The 23,745-nt window shown below is 44.1% G+C and overlaps 1 protein-coding gene across 5 annotated transcripts in view; it reads right to left on the minus strand.

Moving 5' to 3' along the window:
- Positions 1–23,745, minus strand: part of LOC137318413 (TPR and ankyrin repeat-containing protein 1-like) — a 99,925-nt gene that overhangs the window by 18,634 nt on the left and 57,546 nt on the right. For all 5 annotated transcript variants that reach the window (XM_067981322.1, XM_067981321.1, XM_067981320.1 and 2 more), the window contains 8 exons: positions 20,323–20,522; positions 15,775–15,912; positions 12,734–12,874; positions 9,874–10,030; positions 8,993–9,081; positions 5,141–5,244; positions 4,092–4,224; positions 3,399–3,544 (listed from right to left, as the gene is read on the minus strand). In XM_067981322.1, the coding sequence (XP_067837423.1) occupies positions 3,399–3,544; positions 4,092–4,224; positions 5,141–5,244; positions 8,993–9,081; positions 9,874–10,030; positions 12,734–12,874; positions 15,775–15,912; positions 20,323–20,522 (1,108 nt within the window). The remainder of the gene's footprint in view (positions 1–3,398; positions 3,545–4,091; positions 4,225–5,140; positions 5,245–8,992; positions 9,082–9,873; positions 10,031–12,733; positions 12,875–15,774; positions 15,913–20,322; positions 20,523–23,745) is intronic.

Here is a 23,745-nt window from a genome sequence, read left to right on the forward strand (position 1 = left end):
GGTATAGGGACATAATTTCAAAGCTTCCGGATGACACAAAGCTTGGAAATATAGTAAACAGTAAGGAAGATAGTAGCGGACTCCAGGAGGACATAAACAGACTGGTGAAATGGGCAGAAGCATGGCAGATGAAATTTAAGGCAGAGAAATGTAAAGTGATGCATTTTGGAAGGAAACATGAAGTGAGGCAATATAAACTAAATGGTAAAATTTTAAAGGGGTTGTAGGGATAGAGACACCTGGGGGTGCACATATACAAATCTTTGAAGGTGGCAGGTCAAGTTGAGAAGGCTGTTAAAAAAATCATACGGGATCCTTGGCTTTATAAATAGAAGCATAGAGCACAAAAGTAAGTAAGTTATGATAAACCTTTATAAAACACTGGTTAGACCTTTAGAAAGGATGTTAAGGCCAGAGAGGGTGCAGAGGAGGTTTACCAGAATGGTATCAGTGATGAGGGACTTCAGTTATGTGGAAAGACTACAGAAGCTGGAATAGCTCTCCTTGGAGCATAGAAGATTAAAGGAAGATTTAATAGAGGTGTTCAAAATTATGAGCGGTTTCGATAGAGTAGAAAGGGAGAAACTGTTTCCAGTGGCAGGAGGGTCGATAACAAGAGGACACAGATTTTAAGAGAACTGGCAAAAAAGCCGGGGGGAGGGGATGAGGAGAATTTTTTTTAAAACTCAGCGAGTTATGATCTGGAATGCGCTGCCTGATAGGGTGGTGGAAGCAGAATCAAGAGTAACTTTCAAAAGGGAATTAGATATATACTTGAAAAGGAAAAATTTGCAGTGCTACAGAGAAAGAGCAGGGGTGTGGGACTAATTGGTAGATCTTACAGAGAGCAGAAACAGGCACGATGGGTTGAACAGCCTCCTTCTGTGCTGTATGTTTTTATGATTCTAGTTGAGCCTTGGTACAGTGGTAGCATTCTTGCCTCTGAGTCAGATGGTAGTGGGTTCAAGTCCCACTCCAGAGATTTGAGCATATAATCCATGATGACACTTCAGTACAGTACTGAGGGAGTGATGCATTGCCAGAGGTGCTGTTTTTCGAATGAGATATTAAACCGAGGCCATAAAAGATCCCATGGCACTTCCTGAAGAGGAGAAGCGGAGGTCTCCCAGTGTCCGAGCCAACATTTATCCCTCAACCAATATCACAAATAGATTGTCTGGTCATTAATATCAATGCTTTTGTGGGGCCTTGCTGTGCACAAATTAGCTGCTGTGTTTCCCTCCATAACAACAGCGACAATACGTCATTTCCTGAAACAAATTTCGGGGGAAAAGTAATTAAGATGGAGGGAATGCCTGCCCATATGTCAAATAAGGCAAGGTGAATCAAGGGCCCTAGTAATGATTTTAAGGGAAAGAAACACAAGCTCACATGAATCAAAGGTTTCAGGCATCAGTTTACATGGAACTGAATTCGAATCCCAAACGACAGTTACTTGAACAAAGTGGCCAGAAGCTGCAGCATTTTTCATAAACCAAACACCATGGGACGTCCCTCAACTGTTGCTTCCACCAGAGGCCGGCAGTAACAGCAACAACACGGATTCTGCATGAACTTGACCTAGCAGCCTTTATAAACATCACACCATATCCCAACATGCTAAAAATGTGAATTGTGCACTGTACTCCTTCGAGGTGAAGGCTTCCCTGGTTGCCAGCAGGATCACTAGCATAGACTGCAGGACATCCTACAAGGCCCTCTCACAAGACAATGACTCAAGTTGCAACGACTTGGGAGCAGGCAGGTGTTGCATCAGATTCAAAAATCAACCCAAGATAGGAGACCCTCTGCCCATCTTGCTGGGCTGGTCAATACCGAGAGCTCGTAGATAGGTCCACGAACTGTGCTTTCCTCAGCCAAAAAAAGAGGAACAACTGGAATAACTCATTTCTTATGCCTGAATCTTGTGGATTACCCAAGATATGAGGGAAATAAACCTCACCGCTAAGAGATCAACCAGAATTTTACCACAGAGGCTCATGAAAGTCTAAGTGCCAACTGAAAACAAAAACATTAAAAGGGCTTTTTTTAAAAAAGGCCTAATGCACTCATCTAACTTTAAAAGCTTTGGCCCTTTCCCAGGAGATTACATGGCTGATGGCGGGCAGGTGGTCATGGTGCCTAATCATGATGCTTCAGGCGTTGTGGTTCTGTGGGGCAGACTTGATGCCCCATCAATTTTGTATGTTTTAAAGGCCCTCCTGCCCACAGGTCTGTCCCAGGGCTTCTTCCTGAAAGGTATGTCTAGGTTTGCTGGTGACTCGGTGTCCCGCACACTCTGATGAGCTGGAAAATGGTGCAGCGCCTGCCCCACCCCCTTTTTACATACACAAGTGAGGTTCCCGCCTGCTTCGGACGGAAGAGCAGGGTCCAAAACCAGTGGGAATTTGACAAAACTGCCTCCCACTAGACTTCCCGACCTCTACCAACCCAGTAGCGCCCTCAAAGACAATGTAAATCTGTCCTCATCTGTCTGCTTGCCTCTACTGAAGAACAGAGGAACAGCTCAAATCCGATCGTTCTTCTCAGTGGCAATGAACAATTGATGCGCGTGCTAGTTCAATTAAGTGTCAGTCATCATGCCCCACTGAACGACTGGGTTAATTCTGTGGCATGTGGAGAACTATAAAAGAGGAAGAAAGGCAAGAATTTAAATAAAAGTTTTTGTTGGATAGTAAGAAATAAGATTCCTACAGCAGTATCGTTTTTTTTTAAAAACTTAAATAAAATGCATACATTTAAGAACATAAGAAACAGGAGCAGGAGTAGGCCATACGACCCCTTGAGCCTGCTCCACCATTCAATAAGATCATGGCTGATCACTGACCTCAACTCCACTTTCCTGCCCGATCCTCATATCCCTTGAGTCCAAAAATCTATTTATCTCAGCCGTGAACATATTCAACGACTCAGCATCCATAGCCCTCTGGGGTAGAGAATTCCAAAGATTCACGACCCTCTGTGTGAAGAAATTCCTCCTCATCTCAGTCTTAAATGGCTGCCCTCTTATCCTGCGACTATGCCCCCTAGTTCTAGACTCTCCAGCCAGGGGAAACAACCTCTTAGCATCTACCCTATCAAGCACCCTCATAATCTTATATGTTTCAATGAGATCACCTCTCATTCTTCTAAACTCCAGAGAATATAGGCCCATTCTACTCAACCTCTCCTCATAGGACAACCCTCTCATCTCAGGAATTGATGTAGTGAACCTTCGTTGCGCCACCTCTAAGCAAGTATATCCTTCCTTAGATAAGGAGACCAAAATTGTATGCCGTACTCCAGGTGAGGTCTCACCAAAGACCTGTACAATAGTACAACATTATGATTTGTCATCATAAGGAACAAATCTCAGATTGCGGGTGTCTGAATATTACCTTTCCACAGCCAGAGCAGCATCGTTGTACCATTCACCACGACAGAGCATGTTGAGTGCCGATTCAAATTCGTGCAGTTGCTCATAGCATCTGGCAGATTGTCTGAAACACTGAGCTTTTCTGTACATGCAGGCTGCATCTCCCACCTTAGAATTAAAGGGGAAAAAGAGAAAATGAGTCTGGACAATAGGTTGCAACATTTAATTGTCAGTGTTTTTTTTTAAATTCATTCTGGGTACGTGGGCATCGCTAGCAAGCCCAGCGACAATGAAGGAATGGCGATATATGTCCAAGTCGGAATGGTGTGTGAATTGGAGGGGAACTTGAAGGTGATGGTGTTCCCATGCACCTGCTGCCCTTGTCCTTCTAGGAGTTGGAGGTCGCAGGTTTGGGAGGTGCTGCCGAAGAAGGCTTGACGAGTTACTGCAGCGCATCCTATGGACTGTACACACTGCAGCCAGGGTGTGCCGGTGGTGGGGAGAGTGAATGTTAAAAGGCGGTGGATGTTGCACATGACATGCCAATGCTAACGATTATCAGGCAGGCAAGGAAACAGAAATTCCATCTCACGTCAAAGGCAAGAGTTCCATCCATTATATGATGAGAGCAGTGGCGTTAAAAACGAGGGGCGGTCTGAAAACCACGATTGTTATAAAAACCAAGACAACTAATACAGATGCAGCAATCACATGCCTTTCCTAATTTCTCGAACAGTTCTGCACAAAGCTTGTATTCCTTTGCATTCCTCAAACACTTCAGTGAGAGTTTCGGCACCTTGCACTCCAGGTAAGTCTTAGCCAGTTGGAGGTATTCCATCTGAATTTCCCTGGAAAGAGAAAAAAAATACTTTGTCCTCCTTTACTGTAAAAACACTTATTTTTTTGCAAAAGAAACTCTCCAGTAATTCAGGAGGCCTTTAAGGAAGGCTGCCTCCCAAGTCCTGCACTGTCTCTGAGAGCTCAGTGTTGCTGGGTACCCACGTGCCACAACACCAAGGCATCGACCGAGCAAACGTGGAGGGTTTATCAGCCACCTAGTGCTTATACCTGTTATACGCAGAATTGTGCCCAAAAATTGGTAGATATGTTTCAGAGTTTGACCTGCTTGGCCTCCTAGTATGCTTCCAAGTTTCCTTCTTGCATCTGACGTCTGGTATCCCCTCCCTCTCTCCCGTCCAGAGCGACAGCCTTGCCTCAGAGTAGCATTCTCGACTGTCTCGCTATGAAGGGGAGAATTGCAAAGACTGCAGTGCGTGAGTATGCCAGGAGAGGGACAAAGAGTTATGTTGGGAGACTGGGAGGAGAGGGAAAAGACTCAGAAGCACAAGGAGCAGGTGGGAGGGCTGCTAAAGACCCACACTGAAAATAAAAGGCACCAGAACAGCTTTGAGAGGCACAGTATTGCACTGTGCCAAGCAGCCTGAACCACACACGGCAGAGATGGTCTTGAAGCGCAGTGTGCCTGCAGTTTCCCGGTCTGCGCTCCTGGCTGGGACGCTCCGTGTCAGAAGCAAGCATTCAGAAAACTGAACCAATATAGTACTTAAGGGTTTGGATGAGCTACAGTTGTTTTTCTCCAAGTCTTGCTTTGAAACGGCTTCGTTTTAATATACTTTAAATTCACCAACTGAGATTAGTCAGAGCTTCAAAAATGCATTGGGTTGCAAGTCAAATCAAACAATAGCCATGCAGCATTGTAAAGGTGGACATTAGAAGTGCTAAAAAACACCGAGGGAGTCTTACCTCTGGCTTCTCTTTTTGACCCGTACATTGAGAACGGCGTCATTAGCTAGTACAAATTTCTCTTTTTCCACCTCCCCACCTTTCTGGTAGCACTTGGCAGCAACCTATAAGATTAAAAGGGAATCATATTTAAAGATTTACAAAGAAAATAGAAACCATATCATTAGTGCATACGAAACCTGGTTATAATGTAGCATTAATTCTACTGCTCCTAGTCAACTAAATATCCATGTACATCAACATACCAAGCACTGCCTGCCTCAACACTGGAAATACTATCTCCTTAGATAGGTTTTGTCTCATTTCTCTAAAACTTATTTAGCATAGTGAAACGTCCCAAGACGCTTCACAGGAGTGTAATCAGACAAAAAAAACTGACACTGAGCCAAATAAGGAGACATTAGGACAAGTGATCAAAAGCTTGAACCAAGAGGTAGATTTTAAGGAACATCTTAAAAGGAGGGGAGAGAGGTGGAGAGGTTTATGGAGAGAATTCCAGAGCTTAGGACCAAGACAACTGAAGGAGATAATATTTTTAGTGTTGCTGCTAACTTTTCTTCTGCAGCCTTTTTATATTACAAGAAAATCTATCACAGCAGTGACCTTTCTTAACAAAATAAAACAGAAAAGCTCAGTAAGTCGGGCAGCATCTGTGGAGAAAGAAAGAGTTAACGTTTCAGGTCAAAGACCTTTCGTCAGAACTGGAAGATGTTAAAAGAGTTAAAGTTTTTGAGCCAGTACAGAGCCAGGGAAAGGGGGGGTGGGGGGGTGGAAGGAGGGAAGGAAAGATAGGGTACAGGGCACGACTGATTAAATGACAAAAGGGATGATGGTGCAATGCAAGGAAGGTAGCAATGGGACAGGTTAAGAAATAAAAGATTGATCAGTAGCAGCTGTGAATGGCAGCAGTAGAACCATTACCAGCACTAGCTGACCGAAAAAATGGGAGCAGTGGTTGTGATCTGAAGTTATTGAAATCAATTTTGAGTCCGGAAGGTTGTAAAGTGCCTCAACGAAAGATGAGGTGCTGTTCCTCGAGCTTACATTGAGCTTCATCGGAACAGTGTAAGAGGCCGAGGAGAGAGAGGTCAGAGTGGGAGTGGGACGGGGAATTAAAATGGCAAGCCACCGGCAGGTCAGGGTCACGCTTGCAGATCGAGTGGAGGTGTTCAGCAAAGCGATCACCCAATCTGCGTTTGGTCTCCCCAATGTAGAGACCGCATTGTGAGCAGCGAATACAGTATACTAAATTGAAAGAAGTACAACTAAATCGCTGTTTCACCTGGAAGGAGTGTTTGGGGCCCTGGACGGTGGGAAGGGAGGAGGTGAAGTGGCAGGCGTTGCATCTCCTGTGCTCGCATTTCTTAATGAATACTTGATGTTGAAAGCTCACAAGGGATTAAATTCACTGAAGAGAAGTGCTAGGAATTGTGTATTGAACCCAGACAAACCAGTTTGTGACATGGTGCCTCTCGCACACCATTTCAAGTTTAGACAATGGAAGTCATTTAGACTTTCCTGTGGACCATCCACGGTCATTATGTTAGGATGGTTAATTCATCTGAGCTCAGCAGGAGCTAGTCTGAAGGGAACCCCTGTCTAGGGGGCAATATGTGGAGATGCCGGTGATGGACTGGGGTTGACAATTGTAAACAATTTTACAACACCAAGTTATAGTCCAGCAATTTTATTTTAAATTCACAAGCTTTCCAATAGCCAGTTTAAATGGCAGCTTTATTGGCTAATTTTTGCAACGAGAGCTAGAACAGGGTCAGAGGTCAGTTTACTAGCTTCCCATCAAGTTAGGAAACAAAGGAGGTTAGTACCTGGTCTCAGTCAGTTGAGAAGATATGGAAGAGGAGAAAGGCAGAGTATGAACATGTACATCTAAATATATATGATGTGGAGATGCCGGTGATGGACTGGGGTTGACAATTGTAAACAATTTTACAACACCAAGTTATAGTCCAGCAATTTTATTTTAAATTCACAAGCTTTCGGAGATTTTCTCCTTCCTCAGGTAAATGTTTCAAGATCTCCTTGAAGCCTACGCATTTATACATATTGAATAATACATGGTGTTTACAGACTGCCTCTGCAACTGCCCGTTGCCAAGGCAATCACCGTGTTCAGACAGAGAGGTGTCATCTGCAGAACCCCCGAATACACATTCAACAAAAAAACAAACAGGGAAAAAAACAGAGAAAAAAAAGGAGAAAAAAAAACAGAGAGAGAGGCAGAAACATCCGGAAGGCAGAGAATCCGCGCAACAATCGCCAAACAGGAGGGTTCCCTCCCAGTCGGGGAACACTTCAGCAGTCATGGACATTCATCCACCGACCTTCGGGTAAGCGTACTCCAAGGCGGCCTTCGAGACACACGACAACGCAAAATCGTCGAGCAGAAATTGATAGCCAAGTTCCGCACCCATGAGGACGGCCTCAACCGGGACCTTGGGTTCATGTCACGCTACACGTTACCCCACCAGCGAACAAATGTTATCTGTTTTTAATATAATGGGTCATTTGCTGGCTCTCTCTGCCTTCCGGATGTTTCTGCCTCTCTCTCTGTTTTTTTTTCTCCTTTTTTTTCTCTGTTTTTTTCCCTGTTTGTTTTTTTGTTGAATGTGTATTCGGGGGTTCTGCAGATGACACCTCTCTGTCTGAACACGGTGATTGCCTTGGCAACGGGCAGTTGCAGAGGCAGTCTGTAAACACCATGTATTATTCAATATGTATAAATGCGTAGGCTTCAAGGAGATCTTGAAACATTTACCTGAGGAAGGAGAAAATCTCCGAAAGCTTGTGAATTTAAAATAAAATTGCTGGACTATAACTTGGTGTTGTAAAATTGTTCTAAATATATAGCCAGTCTGATCTCAGAAATTACTGTCCAGAAAAGTTATATTTAGCCCTTTATCAGGGACTGTTCAGTATGTTCTATTCTTTAATATAAGGAGCATTAGTGAATTAAGTTCAAGTTAAGTTCAAGAACTGTTTGATGATTTTCGTGCCCTGAGTTGATTGAATCAGCTGTTGTAAAATAATATTTTGGGATACAGTATATGATGTGGTAAGTGTAGCAGGCTTGAGAGGGAAAAGGTGATTTTGGACCTATGGTTCCCAAAGCTTTCCACCACTGGGGTTTTCCTCGTGTCATGTCTGGATCTGGTGTCGACTAAGTGATGGAGATTGATTGTTACGATTAGTCAACAACCCCATTATCATTGTATCATGTGACTATCAGGATGGTAGAAGGCCAATTAGATTGACCGTGGTCTGTTTTTGTGTAGCAATTCCTAGGTTCCTATGTAAAGGACATTATCTGGCAGATAAAAAGAGAAGTACAAACTACATCTATTGAGAACAATTGACTATGAACTCAGTCAAGGATCGGACTCAAACTTGAGCCTTCTGAATGGGCTTCAGGGCTCTGTTCTTTAAGAGTTTGCTTTTGCTTTACTTTTGTGCACTTTCACCACACAGTAACCTCCCAAACTGTGGCCCCTAGCTCTGGCTGAAAGGGCAGGCGGCAACCAAGGATTCCTTTGTGTTCTCTGGCAACACCACGTTCTACATTTGGCAAGTGTGGATGTGCAAGCGGACAAGGAATCCATGCCAATTCTTCCCTCCTTCGCTTGACACCATGCCTTCAATCGGTGTTGCCCAAAACTGATGTGTTTGTATCGGGAGTGAGGGAAGTACACAAACCACACACAATAATAGTCTGTAGAAAAATGAACTCCTCAACTTAGACATATGGGATTCTGAAAAATCCTCCTCCAGACTTTTGTAAATTGTTTGTAAGCCATAAGCAAGGTTTCACATTTCGACTTCAATTTTTAGCTCTCACCGTCCAACATTGATGTTTTGCAAAGTAGTCGCCTCTTTCTGCCCATTCTTGCTTTGTGGAAGTTTTAACAAACATGCTGTCATCAAGCTCTGAAAAAAAATTTACTTCAACTCAATTTCAAGCAACATTTTCCCAGTAAAACAAATCGACTGCTCTCTAAATAGGTCAGCACCCAGGCAATATTACACTGATCCGATCACATAGAAAGAAACAAAAGCAAAATGTTTTGCTCATTTCAGTGATAAATGAAGTGCTTCATCTCCTCTCTGTACTGTGCAGAAGTCACCATTAAGCACCATAGAATCAGTTTGGCTCAGTTGGGAGGTCTTGCGTCTGAGCCAGAAGGGCATGGGTTCAAGCCCCACTCCAGGACCCGAGCACATAATCTAGGCTGACAATTCAGCGCAGGACTAAAATTTCTTATCATTTTACTCTCTGAACAGATCACCCCAAAATGACCAAAACTCCTGACCAGTTATTTAGTTAGTGCATCAGCTTTCTATTAATGATGTTCATCTATAAATTATAAGGTAGCGAATTTTCTTTTTGCATTGTCTCTAAATCATCAGAGTTCACTGAAGCATTTGAAAACTAATGTTCTGAGAACTGAAGCCAGCATGACTGCACATTGCTATACGGAGTGATTGCAGTGCACAGATACAAAACGTTCCAGTGATGCACAGTAGTGTTCAATTTAGGCTTCTCTTCCATTCCTCCTCCCACCCCCTCCGACAAGTAAAGTTAAACATTTGGTTGAATCAGCTTTGAGTCTTCAGGTGCCTGTAATGACTACTTTCCTGGGTGAGTTTCAATACTGAAAGCAAGAGTAAATTTTCAGTTTCTTTGTTCCTTTTTTGTTCTTTAAGTCTCTACTTTCCTACCTTTGTTCTCATCTGTTTTGACGACTCTGACAAACTGTCTTTTGATGAAGTACTTGAAGGCTGGGGCACGTTTCCCTTCATTTTCATCGAAGATCCACAGGTTCACCCTTGCTCTCGTAAAGGCTGTGTACAACTGTTTCAGTTCACCATTGAGAAGCTGATGCACAGAAAGAAATTAGCATTTTGATGAGAATTGACCACTGACCATGCACTTTTGAGCACGTACAGCACAGTCGATTAGCCATTGCTTTTATTCAACTGCGACAGCGTTACTTTATGATTTTAGCAACAGGTGTAATATGTAAATGTAGGTACTGAAGTTTGTAAATCACTTTAAACTGGCTTGTTGAGTTTAAGCTTTCTTCACTTTGCCGTGACATTTTTCTGAGCGGCTCGATAGATGCGGGAAGTAAAAATAAAGAAACTTAATTTATATCCACAGATAGCTACATCTTTTAAAATGAATTTGAGGGACTCGCAGCTGGTCTATCGCAAACCACTAATCACTTGTACCTGCACAATGGGTGCCAATTCCAGTAAAAGAATGTACAACAGTACAGAAGTGCTACAGACTGCAGTTCAATTGTATTACCCACTACTTGAAGGATGCAGTCAGCCTGCACGCAGCTCTGACCTGACCCCCAAAGGCTTGTATTTGTGGGATTAACTGTCATGGTAAAATCTCCTATTCTCCCCGAGTCTCCCACTAGTTTGCCTCCGCTTTGTTATTTTTCCAGTCTTTTTACCCCTTTCTCCCTCCTTAAAGCATACTTTGCCCCATACTACATCGGTATGTTTTTTCCTCAAGGCACGGCGTGTCACATATTACATAACTTTCTTTCACCTAGATGGCAAGATGTAGCAAGAAGAGGGTGCAAAATGTGAGCAGAGCATGTGTGAAATGCTTGAGAGACAAAGGGAGCAAGAAGCCAGAGGAAAAAATAGCAGCAAGTTAACGAAGATCTGGGACAAGCCAGGAGTAGTCATTGTTTACAGGCAACGTGGATGTGTAGAATCGCAGCTATATTCAAGTTTGCATGTAACCAAGAATTGAATAAAGTCGTATTAAAATATTTAAAGATATTGGGATATGAGAAGAATCTACAACAACAACTTGCATTTATATAGCGCCTTTAACGTAGTAAAACGTCCCAAGGCATTTCACAGCAGTGTAATCAGACACCAAGCCAAAGAAGGAGACATTAGGACAGGTGACCAAACACTTGGTCAAAGAGGTAGGTTTTAAGCAGCCTCTTAAAGGAGATGAGAGAGGTGGCAAAGTGAAGAGGTTTGGGGAGGGAATTCCAGAGCCTAGGGTCTAGATGGATGAAGGCATGACTGCCAATGGTGGGGTGAAGGAAGCGGCAGATGTACAAGAGGCCAGATATGGAGGAACACATAACTGTGACTTATATACAGGGCAGTTGATTGTGCATGATTTGCACATTTGCTATAGACTACAACGGGCCCAGGGAGTTGTGGTGTTTGATAGTAGGGACATAAGGATTTAATTACAACAATTAAGCCTATAAATCACTGCCAGTGACAATTGCTGACAAATGCTTAACACATTCATGTCACATTCTTCTGCTATTTTTAACAGTATTAATCCATTTATTTTATACTGGTTAACATCCCACTTAATACGATACACAGAAGAATGTCCGATTAAGTGTTAAGTGGTCGCCCACTAAAATCACCTGCAGTTACTTGTGGGCTCATGTCATTAGAACGAGGACAGCATTTAAAATATAACAGTGAAGGGGCTGCAAGTGCTTTTAGTCTTTATATGGTGGATGAACATTTGGGAAGTGTTCTCCTTGCACATGTCTTGATCACTTTAGTGGACATTCAGACCTCCAGTATTAGGTGCTGTGAGATGCAAGTAGAACATTTGTTTTGCTGATTTGTCAAACATAGTTAGAATTTATATAAAAAGCTTTATAAACTTTAAACTTTCTGTAGAACTTCATTTTTGCGTAGCGCTTGTGCGTTTTTTGGCACAAAGGGTGTTGGCCATTGGATGACCTGTTGAGTCAGTGTAAGGGATATTGGGTTTGTATCGCCATCCACAGGAGACAATAAAGCCACAGAGAGCATACAGTGTAGATCCACCACGATGATACAAGGGGTGGGAAAATAAGGTAACGGGGACAGATGATGCAAGATACTAGTATTATTTCCACGGGAGCACTGAAGGCCAAAACACAGTGCAGATCCACCAGGATGTTGTCAGGGATCAGAAACTATCATTAAGAGAAGAGATTTGAGATACTCGGATTATTATTACTGGAGCAGAGAAGGCAAAGAGGAGATTTAATTGAACTTTTTAATACTATGAAGGGTTTCGATAGGGTGAACAGAGAAAGACTATTTCCTCTGGTTGAGGAGCCACTGACGAGAGGTCATCAATTTAAGAGAATGAGCAGATAGGCTAGGAAAAAATTCTTTACACAGAGTTTTGGAACAAGGAATGGTTTGCCACAGAGAATAGTTGAGGTGGAGATGGTTACATCTTTTAAGGGAAAAGTGGATAAATATTTGAAGTGCTCTCCAACCATGGAAAGATGAAAATATATATATGGAGGCTAAATGAATTAGGAACAATTGTGGGGTTAGATTTTCCATCCATTGGCTATGAATGGATGGCGACCTAGCCTGGCATGTCTTACAAATTAACTAGACTAATACAGAAGGCAGTCCTTCACCTTCAACAGAAACAGAAACCAGGTCAGTTAGAAATGTTACCCAACAGGTAGGAAAGCCATAGTACACACAGACACACACCTGTGGATAGATTGGAGTAAATCCTTCTACTTCACAAAAAATTACATCAGAAAAAACAATAAACCAGTTTTACCTTGTGCAGCTCTGCATTGAATTCAAGAGGCCTGGTTTGTGGAACAGTATCGTCTATTGGTTGCTCCAGTAATGGCCCATAGTTGTCTTTTGACTGAGGTGAAGGTTGAAAGGAAGAGATGACCCTCCATTCCTTATCAGCCTAAAGAGAAAAGCAAAGAAAACCTAGTATATTCTTCAAGGCAATTCATAATTAAAAGCACTCAAAAAAGTGAAAATTCACTAATCCCACTCTCCTGCTCGCGCCCCAGTCCAATCCCACTCGCGCCCCAGTCCAATCCCACTCTCCTGCTCGCGCCCCAGTCCAATCCCACTCGCGCCCCAGTCCAATCCCACTCTCCTGCTCGCGCCCCAGTCCAATCCCACTCTCCTGCTCGCGCCCCAGTCCAATCCCACTCTCCTGCTCGCGCCCCAGTCCAATCCCACTCTCCTGCTCGCGCCCCAGTCCAATCCCACTCTCCTGCTCGCGCCCCAGTCCAATCCCACTCTCCTGCTCGCGCCCCAGTCCAATCCCACTCTCCTGCTCGCGCCCCAGTCCAATCCCACGCTCCTTGCTTGCTCTCCATACCCGTTCCATCCAGACACAATGGCCCTGATTTTAACTGCCCCCACCTGGCGTGATGGGGGTGCAGCTAAAATAACGGGAATCACTTACCCCTAATGATCCCACTTCCTTCCCGCCGTGTCCCCATATTAACCTGCTCTATTGAGCAGGACACCCGCAGAAAGGAAGCGATCCTGTTTTAAATGGCTGCATATAGTGACACCACTATTCCCGACCAGAATGGAGATGATTGGGTAATTCCCCCATCAATCACACCTGGGGACCACACTGCTGTAAGTAACTGGGACGGATTTTACGCACATAATTTGTATTATGTAACTATCGTCCACTTCAGCATTTTGCTGGAGAAATCACTGTGCTTTTATTTTAGAGAAGTTGCTATAATTTCAGTCATGAGTTCTGTTTTCTCTAGTTCGTCGAGACTCTTTTTAAATAGACTCTGTAGATTGTTTGCTGCAGTGCACTGTTTAAATAGACTCTGTTTGCTGAGTAAATAGACTTTGTTTTGCGGTTTGTTGAGCAATTTAGACTTTGTCTGCTGTAAAATAGACTATGTTTGCCATAAGTCCCGCGCCATCTCCAACTCATTGGCTGACACAGTGGTATCACTAGATACTCTGGTTTTAAATATGCAGATCAGGCCGATGATGTCAGCAGGACCCCATGCAAAGCCTCTTTGCCACCCCCCATCCCCGTACAGAGCCTCTCCCTCTCCCCATCCCCGTACAGAGCCTCTCCCTCCCCCCATCCCCGTACAGAGCCTCTCCCTCCCCCCATCCCCGTACAGAGCCTCTCCCTCCCCCCATCCCCGTACAGAGCCTCTCCCTCCCCCCATCCCCGTACAGAGCCTCTCCCTCCCCCCATCCCCGTACAGAGCCTCTCCCTCCCCCCATCCCCGTACAGAGCCTCTCCCTCCCCCCATCCCCGTACAGAGCCTCTCCCTCCCCCCATCCCCGTACAGAGCCTCTCCCTCCCCCCATCCCCGTACAGAGCCTCTCCCTCCCCCCATCCCCGTACAGAGCCTCTCCCTCCCCCCATCCCCGTACAGAGCCTCTCCCTCCCCCCATCCCCGTACAGAGCCTCTCCCTCCCCCCATCCCCGTACAGAGCCTCTCCCTCCCCCCATCCCCGTACAGAGCCTCTCCCTCCCCCGATCGCGTAGAAAGCCTCTCCCTCCCCCGATGGTGGCAAGGCGCCCCTCTCCCGATCACGGCCCTGAGTATTCCCCCCCCCCCCAACTAGCTGCCGGGGACCTACCCCATGTGTCCCCCGCTGCAGCCTCCTGCTGCTTGTTTGTGCTCTTGGCCATCGGCCAGGCAGTCAATCTGGTCGGCTGTCGGGCAGGTGATTTAAATGAGGCCCTGCCAATCCACATCCCCGGTTGTGCCAGGTTTTTCCTGCGTTACAGTGCTCTTCTCCCCCCCACCCCTCTCCCCCCACTCCTGATATCAGGGCCAATGTAACCACACACACCAAAGATCCACCCCATACCAGGCAACAGAAGATGTCTGTCTCAAAAATGATCAGAATCAGCAAATGCACCTCCGTCTTGTGTATGAACACATTGATATGACTATGCAAAACACATTCAAGATACATTAATTACTGATTAATATGAAACTTTTGTCACACATGGCCTACAAGAACCAAAGCTGATTAAAACATACATACTGGTAGTAGCATGGAATTTGGTTGCTTCATCCCCCTGTAGTATGTGTCAATCTTGATATGGTTGTAACACTCTCGCCTCTGAGTCAAAAGGTTGTGGGTTCAAGTCCCACTCCAGGGCCTTAAGCACATAATCTAGGCTGACACTTCAGTGTAGTACTGAGGGGGTACTGCACTGTCGGAGGTGCCGTCTTTCGGATGAGATGTTAAACTGCTTGATCTCTCAAGCGGATGTAAAAGATGCCAAGGTATTATTCAAAGAAGCAGGGAGTTCTCCTGGCCAACATTTATCCCTCAACCAGAAACAGATTATGTGGCCATTTACTTCACTGCTGTATGTGGGGTCTTGCTGTGCACAAATTGGCTGCTGCTTTTCTCTATATTGCAAAATAATTCATTGGCTGTGAAGCGCTTTGGGTTGTCCTGAGGCTGTGAAAGGCGCTATATAAATGAAAGTCTTTCTTTCATTGTTCCTTAAAGAAAGAACGTAATACCAATTTATCTGCATTTAAAGTTCAATGCCATTGGAATTATTCAGAATAATGTTTATCCTGATTTGATGTGAAAATCTGCTTAGAAATGTAACTCAACAGCTTTTTACAAAAACTTCTAATTGCAGAGCAGGGGCACAGTATGCCAGGCTCCAACACACTGTACAAGGACACGTGAGACATTCATTTGCACTCAACCTCCTTCACACCTCAGATTGGTTAACAGAGACCAGCACACTGGGGTTGGGGAAATAAAAAACTACCTGGAAAGAGAGCAGTGACTACTAGCATCTCAATAAATACATTTCTGAGCTGTTACCTCAGAATCCGTGAAGAAATTATAGAGGAGAACATCATCGAATTCCAAACCTTTGGCTTCATATATTGTCAGAACAAGTGCCAGGTTAAGCTCTTCTGGTATTGTATCCTTTGCCTTTTCGCTCGTGACCAGAATAACCTGCAATATATTGCATAAAAAAATTAAAATGAGGACTGTAAGTCTACCTGTCAATTCAACATGGGCAATGCCGATGACCACACAACCTTAACATTGATCATTTTGCACAACTCATTTATCTGCCATAAAAAGATAGACAGGCTCTTTTTCATTGTTCGAACTGTATACCCGCTCCAAATACAAGAGTATACTGTCGCTAGATAGGATCTACATTCTGAACACACAGGCACATCAGTGGTTAGGTAGTGTCGCACGTGGTTTCTCATTCCCATGTCGCATAAAGTCCCAGGACCTGAATCCATTGCATCAGTTTTTTCTGACCTGAAACTGGCTAACCACTCAAAACAAATCCCTCCCGCACCCCCCACTGACCCGCCCAAGCTATACCCCTGCAAGAATGAACAGGCGGTATTGGGGTATGTGGCAGATACACATCATTTGAAGAATGATACTGTCTTGGGGTTCAAGTGTAATATTTTGACACCTCCCTCTCAACTGTGACAGAAAATTTCTCTTTCAAGGCAATGGGTTACTGTCTCAGCTTATTGCTGTGATGCCCAAGAACCACAATTTCTGAGGCCAAAAAGGGGTCACCTGTATCACTTTCACTCTGTTAAGCTACCCGTTCGATCAGGATAATAGGAGAACACATGAAGAGTCCTTAGTGTCCAGGAAAAGGAACAGTAACCTGTCTTTCTTCTGCATTCCACATCCTCCACACATCAGAGGAACACGTCAATAGCACAATTTAGCAAGGGGGAGACCCATGTGGAGGAGTCCTACACCAGCTGTCAGTAGCAATCTGTGTGCTGACGTTAAATCTAGACAGTAATATTTAGTAAATATCTGAGGATTGCTCCATGTGACAGCTTGCATACACTATCAATTGGAACTTGATTGAGATGCCTCAGAAGCAGCTGTGGGGAACAGCTGGAATGACCTTCAGCTTGCCCTCTCTCCAGGCTACTTCCTCGTAAGATGAATGCTTGATTGCATCATATCCTTCCATTTGGCTAGTTAGTTATTGGTTTGCCTTGGTCCTTGCACGATAGGAAATATCTAAATGTTGAGACTGCCTGAAGGGCTGAGAGAGAGGCTTAACTGAGGCTCTGCTAGCATCTATAGAATGAAAACAAAGGGGAGTTACAAGGGACACCCACTCAGAATGCCAAATCAAATATGGCTGATCCTACAAGAAGTGCACAAATCCTGTGAGCAACAAAATAACACAACAGTGCAATTTCTGGGTGAGAAGCTCAAAACCAAAACTTTTGACCTGGCTGCATTGTCCTCAAAAGAACTACAGACCCAATTGGAAACTAATGAAAGCCTAATTGGGCAGTTTTTTCAAATAGCTGCCCAAAAGAGGTGAATGGATGATCCCCTAATGATCCAAACACAATGATTAACCATAAATGAACCTCAGTATAACCAGGGGTTTTAAACCAAATGTCAAAACGACACAAGATACTCCAAAATATACGGTACATCAAATGAGATGGGACTAACCAATTTAGTTGGCCACCATTTCACAAACTTTTCCCACCAGGTGCTATAAGCTCTGCTAGAGGATGCCCTACATGAAAGAATTGAGGTCTTGACTACCAGGGCAGGAGACAGTGATCTAATTGTCATCATCTCCAAATAAATAGGAAACCAACCTGTCTTGGGGTTCAGGTGTAATATTTTGACATCTTCCTCTCAACTGTGACAGAAAATTTCTCTTTCAAGGCAATGGGTTACAGTCTCAGCTTATTGCTGTGATGTCCAAGAACCGCAATTTGTGAGGCCAAAGAGGGGTCACCTGTATCACTTTCACTCATATCTGTTAAGCTAACCGTTAGATCAGGATAATAAGAGAAAATATGAAGAGTCCTTCGTGTCCAGGAAAAGGAAAGATTGTCCAGCCTAAAGGTCTCGGGGGAGTTAATGGTTATCTGTCGAGGTAAATGGGTCCACCTCTCTGGAGGCCCCTCATGAGGAGGGGACTGCGAGATGGCATTATGTAGTCTACCTTGGATAAATACTGAGCTAAGACAGTAGTCCACGAGCCAGACATTAAGGGAGCAGAAAAAGAGTCTCTTCTCCCTTCCCCTCCCGTTGATGGAACAGATCACTCTGGCCTTGTCCAAACACACATATACTAGCTTGTCCTGTGGCATGCTCTGGAAGAGTTCCAAAGCACCTTAGTTCCTGGTGACTGAAGAGCCAAGAGGACTGTGTGTTCACTTCCTGAACACAGATGGGCAGCCCATCCTGTCAGGGAGGCACCATTATTATTCTCAACACAAATTTTAGACTGAGCACTGGGAGTATGCTCCAGACTACATTGACGTGCTGTAATCACTGAGAGGTCCACGGATGATCGCCTTTGTTGGGTGATCACTGGCTGAGCAAGTTCAGCTTAAGTGGTCGCATAAGAAGTCAGGGGTTGGAAACTACAAAGACGGCTGTTGCCATCAGACACAACATGCTTAAAATATCTTTCACTGGGATCCCTGAGCTTTCCTGTAGAGGGGATATCAGAACCCCGCCCCAGTACTGAAATGGGAGCAAGAACAGAAAAATCTTCCATTTGATAGGCACAAACAAATGCTCCTAAGAATCTTACTCCCCACTTGGGACTTCTCGTTACTGATTACGAATCCCAGTTCTTGGACTTGCTGCCACATAGCTGGAACATCAGCACTGAAGGAGACAAGCTACTGTGATGTTTTGAGGTTTGTCGCTCGGCACCAACACCGTAGGCTCCTGGGAAATATGAAAATAAAAAACACAGCAACCTAGACAGGCCTGAATATTCGTCAGAACTAATCTGCTCCAGTAGAAGCAAAAGGTCAGACAAGGGGAACAAGGAAACCTTCAGCAAAGGAGAAACAAACTGGCTCCATGAAGCAGCTTTCAGGGCTTCAAATCACGCAGGAGTAAGAGGCCATGAGTGACTGTATCCATCCACATCACCATAAAGACTCACGGGCTTTCTCCAGGATCTATAGAGCCCCGCTGTCCTCCCATTGTGTGGGGATGGTGTGGAATGAAGAAGAACCTGCTTTATAAGTTATGCCTTCATAGTTATTTTTTATTAAGAGGAAATCTGCAGAGATTTTACCAGCTGGATGAATGTTGACAAAAATGAATGCCCGCACCGTGCAGCTTTTAAATCAATGCAACTGATATATAGGTATAGGCTATCCCTACACAATGCATTTACAATTGTCAATTCATGTTAAATATTCTCCTTCCTCCAAATCTCAGAAAAATTCCATTAAACACACAATGGAGTAGATCTTCACCTCACGGGCAATAATCTGGCCGCCTGATTGTCATTCCATTAAAATGAAAGGAATGAGAATCAGGCGGGTTCTATAAGGGCCGGATGATCTGCTCCACCAGCTTACCATCTTTGTGGCGAAGGTGAAAGTTTGCCCCGATGTGGGGTATTACTCATTGCGCACGTGCATGCTCACGCACAGTGGTACTGCACAATTGAGAGGAAAGTCCAGTACATGCAACCATAGCAGTAGGCCTACTCATCAGTTAACTATAACGAAGCATTAGTGTACATCACGCTTTGGTTCCAGGTATAAAACTGGAGATAAGACAACATGAAGCCACCACAAAAATTATCATCTCAGGCAGCTCTCACTCCTGTCAATAGATTCAATAGCAGTGGCAGCAGACCTACACTCAGGCCTAGTGCTGCATTTGCAATTAGGGCGACACGAATATAGCATCAAAATCAGATAAAACCGGGGACACATCGTCTTTGATTCCCTTCTCTTCTTTGCAATTTGCAGGAGGTTCCTAACTTTTGGATCGCCACAAATATCCATAACTGGCAGTGGAATATAATAAATATGTAGAGACTGGTGAATATGATGATTCTGCTCGTGAACGGGACTGTCTCTTTTTAAGGTATCTGGGAAATGGATGGCACAGTGGGTTAGACACAGGCCTTGCACCTCTGAGACTTGGGTGCAAATCTAGCTCAGACCGATAATGTCTAAGTTTGGGCAGTCGTAATCCGGCTGTTGATGAACATAAGCCGAGCATAAAACCACCCTTAACTCAGAGTGGGAAATGGCAAAAAGTCACACAGGTGCAGCAGGGGCTGAGACACATTGTTGGGGCAGAGAAGAGGCAGCTTTACTCTGCATTTGTACTATTGGGAATTCAGGTGAGCTCTCCCTATGATTTTCTGTCTCTGTGCCAGGGAAGCTAAAGACAAAAAAGTATTTTGCCATTTGGAATGAACATTGTGTTCTTCAGTTTCCCCTTGTGTATATTCTACAAATTAAACTAGTTCTACCCTTTGTCTAAATGGTTTATTTCCAAACTCCTCACAGAACACATCAGAATGAAATTGGCGACTCAAATACATGTGATGGAATTAGATGCATAAATGCAAACCTGATGAGCACCAAATTCTATTGGCTGGGATTTCCGTTTGTTTCCTCTAAGCAAAATAGCCAAGTCACTGACACTACAGGATTCCAGGAGAGATGGTTTTGGTCCGTCAAAGAGGCCAGTGTCTCTAGGCAGGCGATCAAAGGACTCCGGAAAATAATATTGGAGAAGATCCACTACACCCGAGGCCAAATTCAAAATTCCTAAATATACACAAGGAACTTGCGTTAATCAATATAAAGCACACAAAAACTTAAAATCATTGAAGCCTAAAACAGCCTTGTCCAATACATGGCTAATGTATTGGACAATACATTAGTCAATAAATGGCTAATTGAAAATCCAGATGTGGCTAAATGCATTCTTGATTGCTAAATAAAAAAAACAGTAATAGACACCGTCGTTGGGCATGTGATCTCAATACTCATATTCGCCTGGCGTATGTATGTGTACTTTAACCTTTTTGATCATTGTGTGTGTTTTGTCTCCTTGGTTACTGCTTATTGGTTATTTGCTAAAATGGTGTGTAACACGGGTGAAAATGCTGGACTTCAGCACCATGGAAACACCAGCAACATTGCATCATTTTCCAATCCTCCCTGGCTACAGGCAGGGTGCCGGAAGACTGGAGGACTGCTAACGTTGTACTGTTGTTTAAAAAGGGAGAAAGGGATAGAACGAGTAATTACGGGCCAGTCAGCCTAACCTCGGGGGTGGGCAAATTATTGGAAACAATTCTGAGGGACAGTATTAATCGTCATTTAGAAAAGCATCATTAATCAAGGACAGTCAGCATGGATTTGTTAAAGGAAGGTCGTGTCTGAGTAACTTAATTATATTTTTTGATGAGGTAACAAGGAAGGTCGATGAGGTTAGTGCATTTGATGTAGTCTACATGGATTTTAGCAAGGCTTTTGACAAGGTCGCACATGGCCGACTGGTCAGAAAAGTAAAAGCCCATGGGATTCAAGGGGACGTGGCAAGTTAGATCTAAAATTGGCTCAGTGGCAGGAAGCAAAGGGTAATGGTCAACGGGTGTTTTTGTGACTGGAAGGCTGTTTTCAGTGGGGTTCCGCAGGGCTCAGTACTAGGTCCCTTGATTTTTGTGGTACATATCAATAATTTAGACTTAAATGTAGGGGGCATGATTAAGAACTTTGCAGATGAAACAAAAGTTGGCCGTGTGGTTGATAGTGAGGAAGAAAGCTATAGACTGCAGGAAGATATCAATGGACTGGTCAGGTGGGCAGGTAAGTGGCAAATGGAATTCAATCCGGAGAAGTGTGAGGTGATGCATTTGCGGAGCAGGCAAACAAGGCAAGGGAATACACAATAAATGGGAAGATACTGAGAGGTGTAGAGGAACAGAGGGACCTTGGAGTGCATGTCCACAGATCCCTGAAGGTAGCAGGACAAGTAGATAAGGTTGTTAAGAAGGCATACGGGATACTTTCCTTTATCAGCCGTGGCATAGATTATAAGAGCAAGGAGGTTATGCTAGAACTGTATAAAACACTAGTTAGGCCACAGCTTGAGTACTGCGTACAGTTCTGGTCACCACATTACAGGAAAGATGTGATTGCACTAGAGAGGGTACAGAGTAGATTTACGAGGATGTTACCAGGACTGGACAATTTTAGCTATGAAGAAAGATTGGATAGGCTGGGGTTGTTTTCTCTGGAACAGAGGAAGCTAAAGGGAGATTTAATTGAGGTGTAGAAAATTATGAGGGGCCTAGATAGAGTGGATAGGAAGGACCTATTTCCCTTAGCAGAGAGGTCAATAATCAGGGAGCATAGATTTAAAGTAATTAGAAGTATTAGAGGGGAACTGAGGATAAATGTTTTCCACTCAAAGGGTGGTGGGGGTCTGGAACTCACTGCGTGAAAGGGTGGTAGAGACAGGAACCCTCAACTCATTTAAAAAGTGCTTGGATATGCACTTGAAGTGACGTAATCTACAAGGCTACGGACCAAGTGCTAGAAAGTGGGATTGGACTGGATAGCTCTTTTTCGGCCGGCGCAGACACGATGGGCCGAACGGCCTCCTTCTGTGCCGTAAATTTCTATGATTTTATGATTGCATGGAGAGGGGAGCTGTGATCATGGTTAGTTCGACTAATCGGAATAACCACTCCAGGCCAGAAGAACGAGTGAACGAACTTGTATTTATACAGCGCCCTTCGTGATCTCAGGACGCCCCAAAGCACTTTACAACCAATTAAGTACTTTTGAAATATAGTCCCTGTTGTTATGTAGGAAATGCGGCAGCCAATTTGTGCACAGCAAGCTCCCAGAAACAGCAATGAGATAAATGACCAAATAATCTGTTTTAGTGATGTTGGTTAATTGATAAATGTTGGCCGGGATACCGGGGAGAATTCTTCTGCTCTTCTTTAAAATATTGCCGTGGGATCTTTTCGGTCCACTTGAGAGTGAAGACGGTGCCTCAGTTTAACGTCTCTTCCGACAGTGCAGCACTCCCTCAGTACTGCACTGGAGTGTCAGCCTAGATTTTGTGCTCAAGTCCCTGGAGTGGGACTTGAACCCACAAACTTCTGACTCAGAGGCGAGGGTGCTACCACTGAGTCATGGTCGAGCCCAATGAATAACGAGCAGCTCCAAAAGGGCAATTCATGGCAAAGGGTAAGCAGCTTCTAGGTTTTTGTCCAGCAGTTAGGAGCAGTACTTTGACTTCATCAGAGTGGTGCTTCTTGTTGTGCGCATCAACATTCTCAGCAATCACTCTGATGAAGTCAAAGTACTGCTCCTAACTGCTGGACAAAAACCTAGAAGCTGCACTAAGATGTGCTGTGTTTGATAAATTCATGCCAGAATTCCAAACTTTGGTGAGAAAGACTGCAAAGTTTCACACTGAATGGTGGTAGATATTTGTTAAGATATACATGAAGAACATTTACCTGTACTGTGTGTGAGGTGTTTTCTACTAAAATTAGTGCATGTGGCTAAAACGGTGTCGTAATAACCACACCTGTGGCCAAGCAGCGATTTCGATTGGACAACTCTGGTCTAAAACCTCAGTGGAAGATGATATAATATTGCCCATTACTGTACTTATGTATTTTCAGTATGTAATGGATAAAAAGGAGCTGAAATTTAGTGTTTAACTGCATAGCCCACACAGCAAACTACCGATTTTGGTATGGTATACATGGGTAATAACAAGTGGAAGCCAGACATTTCCCCAGAGGGAAGGGAACATCTCCTCACACTCCAGGCTGGTCACTCCAGTGCACCTGCTAACAAGCAGGGAGGTCAAAGCAGAGATGGGGAATTGTCAACCCATCACTGAAGGATTTGCAAGGATAATTTTAATTTGGAGGGTACCGTGGAGAATTAATTTTGTAAAGAATAAAAAACCAAGATTCCTCATAATTAATTTCCACGATATTCTGCTCGGTTCCGT

The sequence above is a fragment of the Heptranchias perlo genome, chromosome 3 (genome assembly GCF_035084215.1).
Source record: "Heptranchias perlo isolate sHepPer1 chromosome 3, sHepPer1.hap1, whole genome shotgun sequence".
Taxonomy (NCBI): domain Eukaryota; kingdom Metazoa; phylum Chordata; class Chondrichthyes; order Hexanchiformes; family Hexanchidae; genus Heptranchias; species Heptranchias perlo.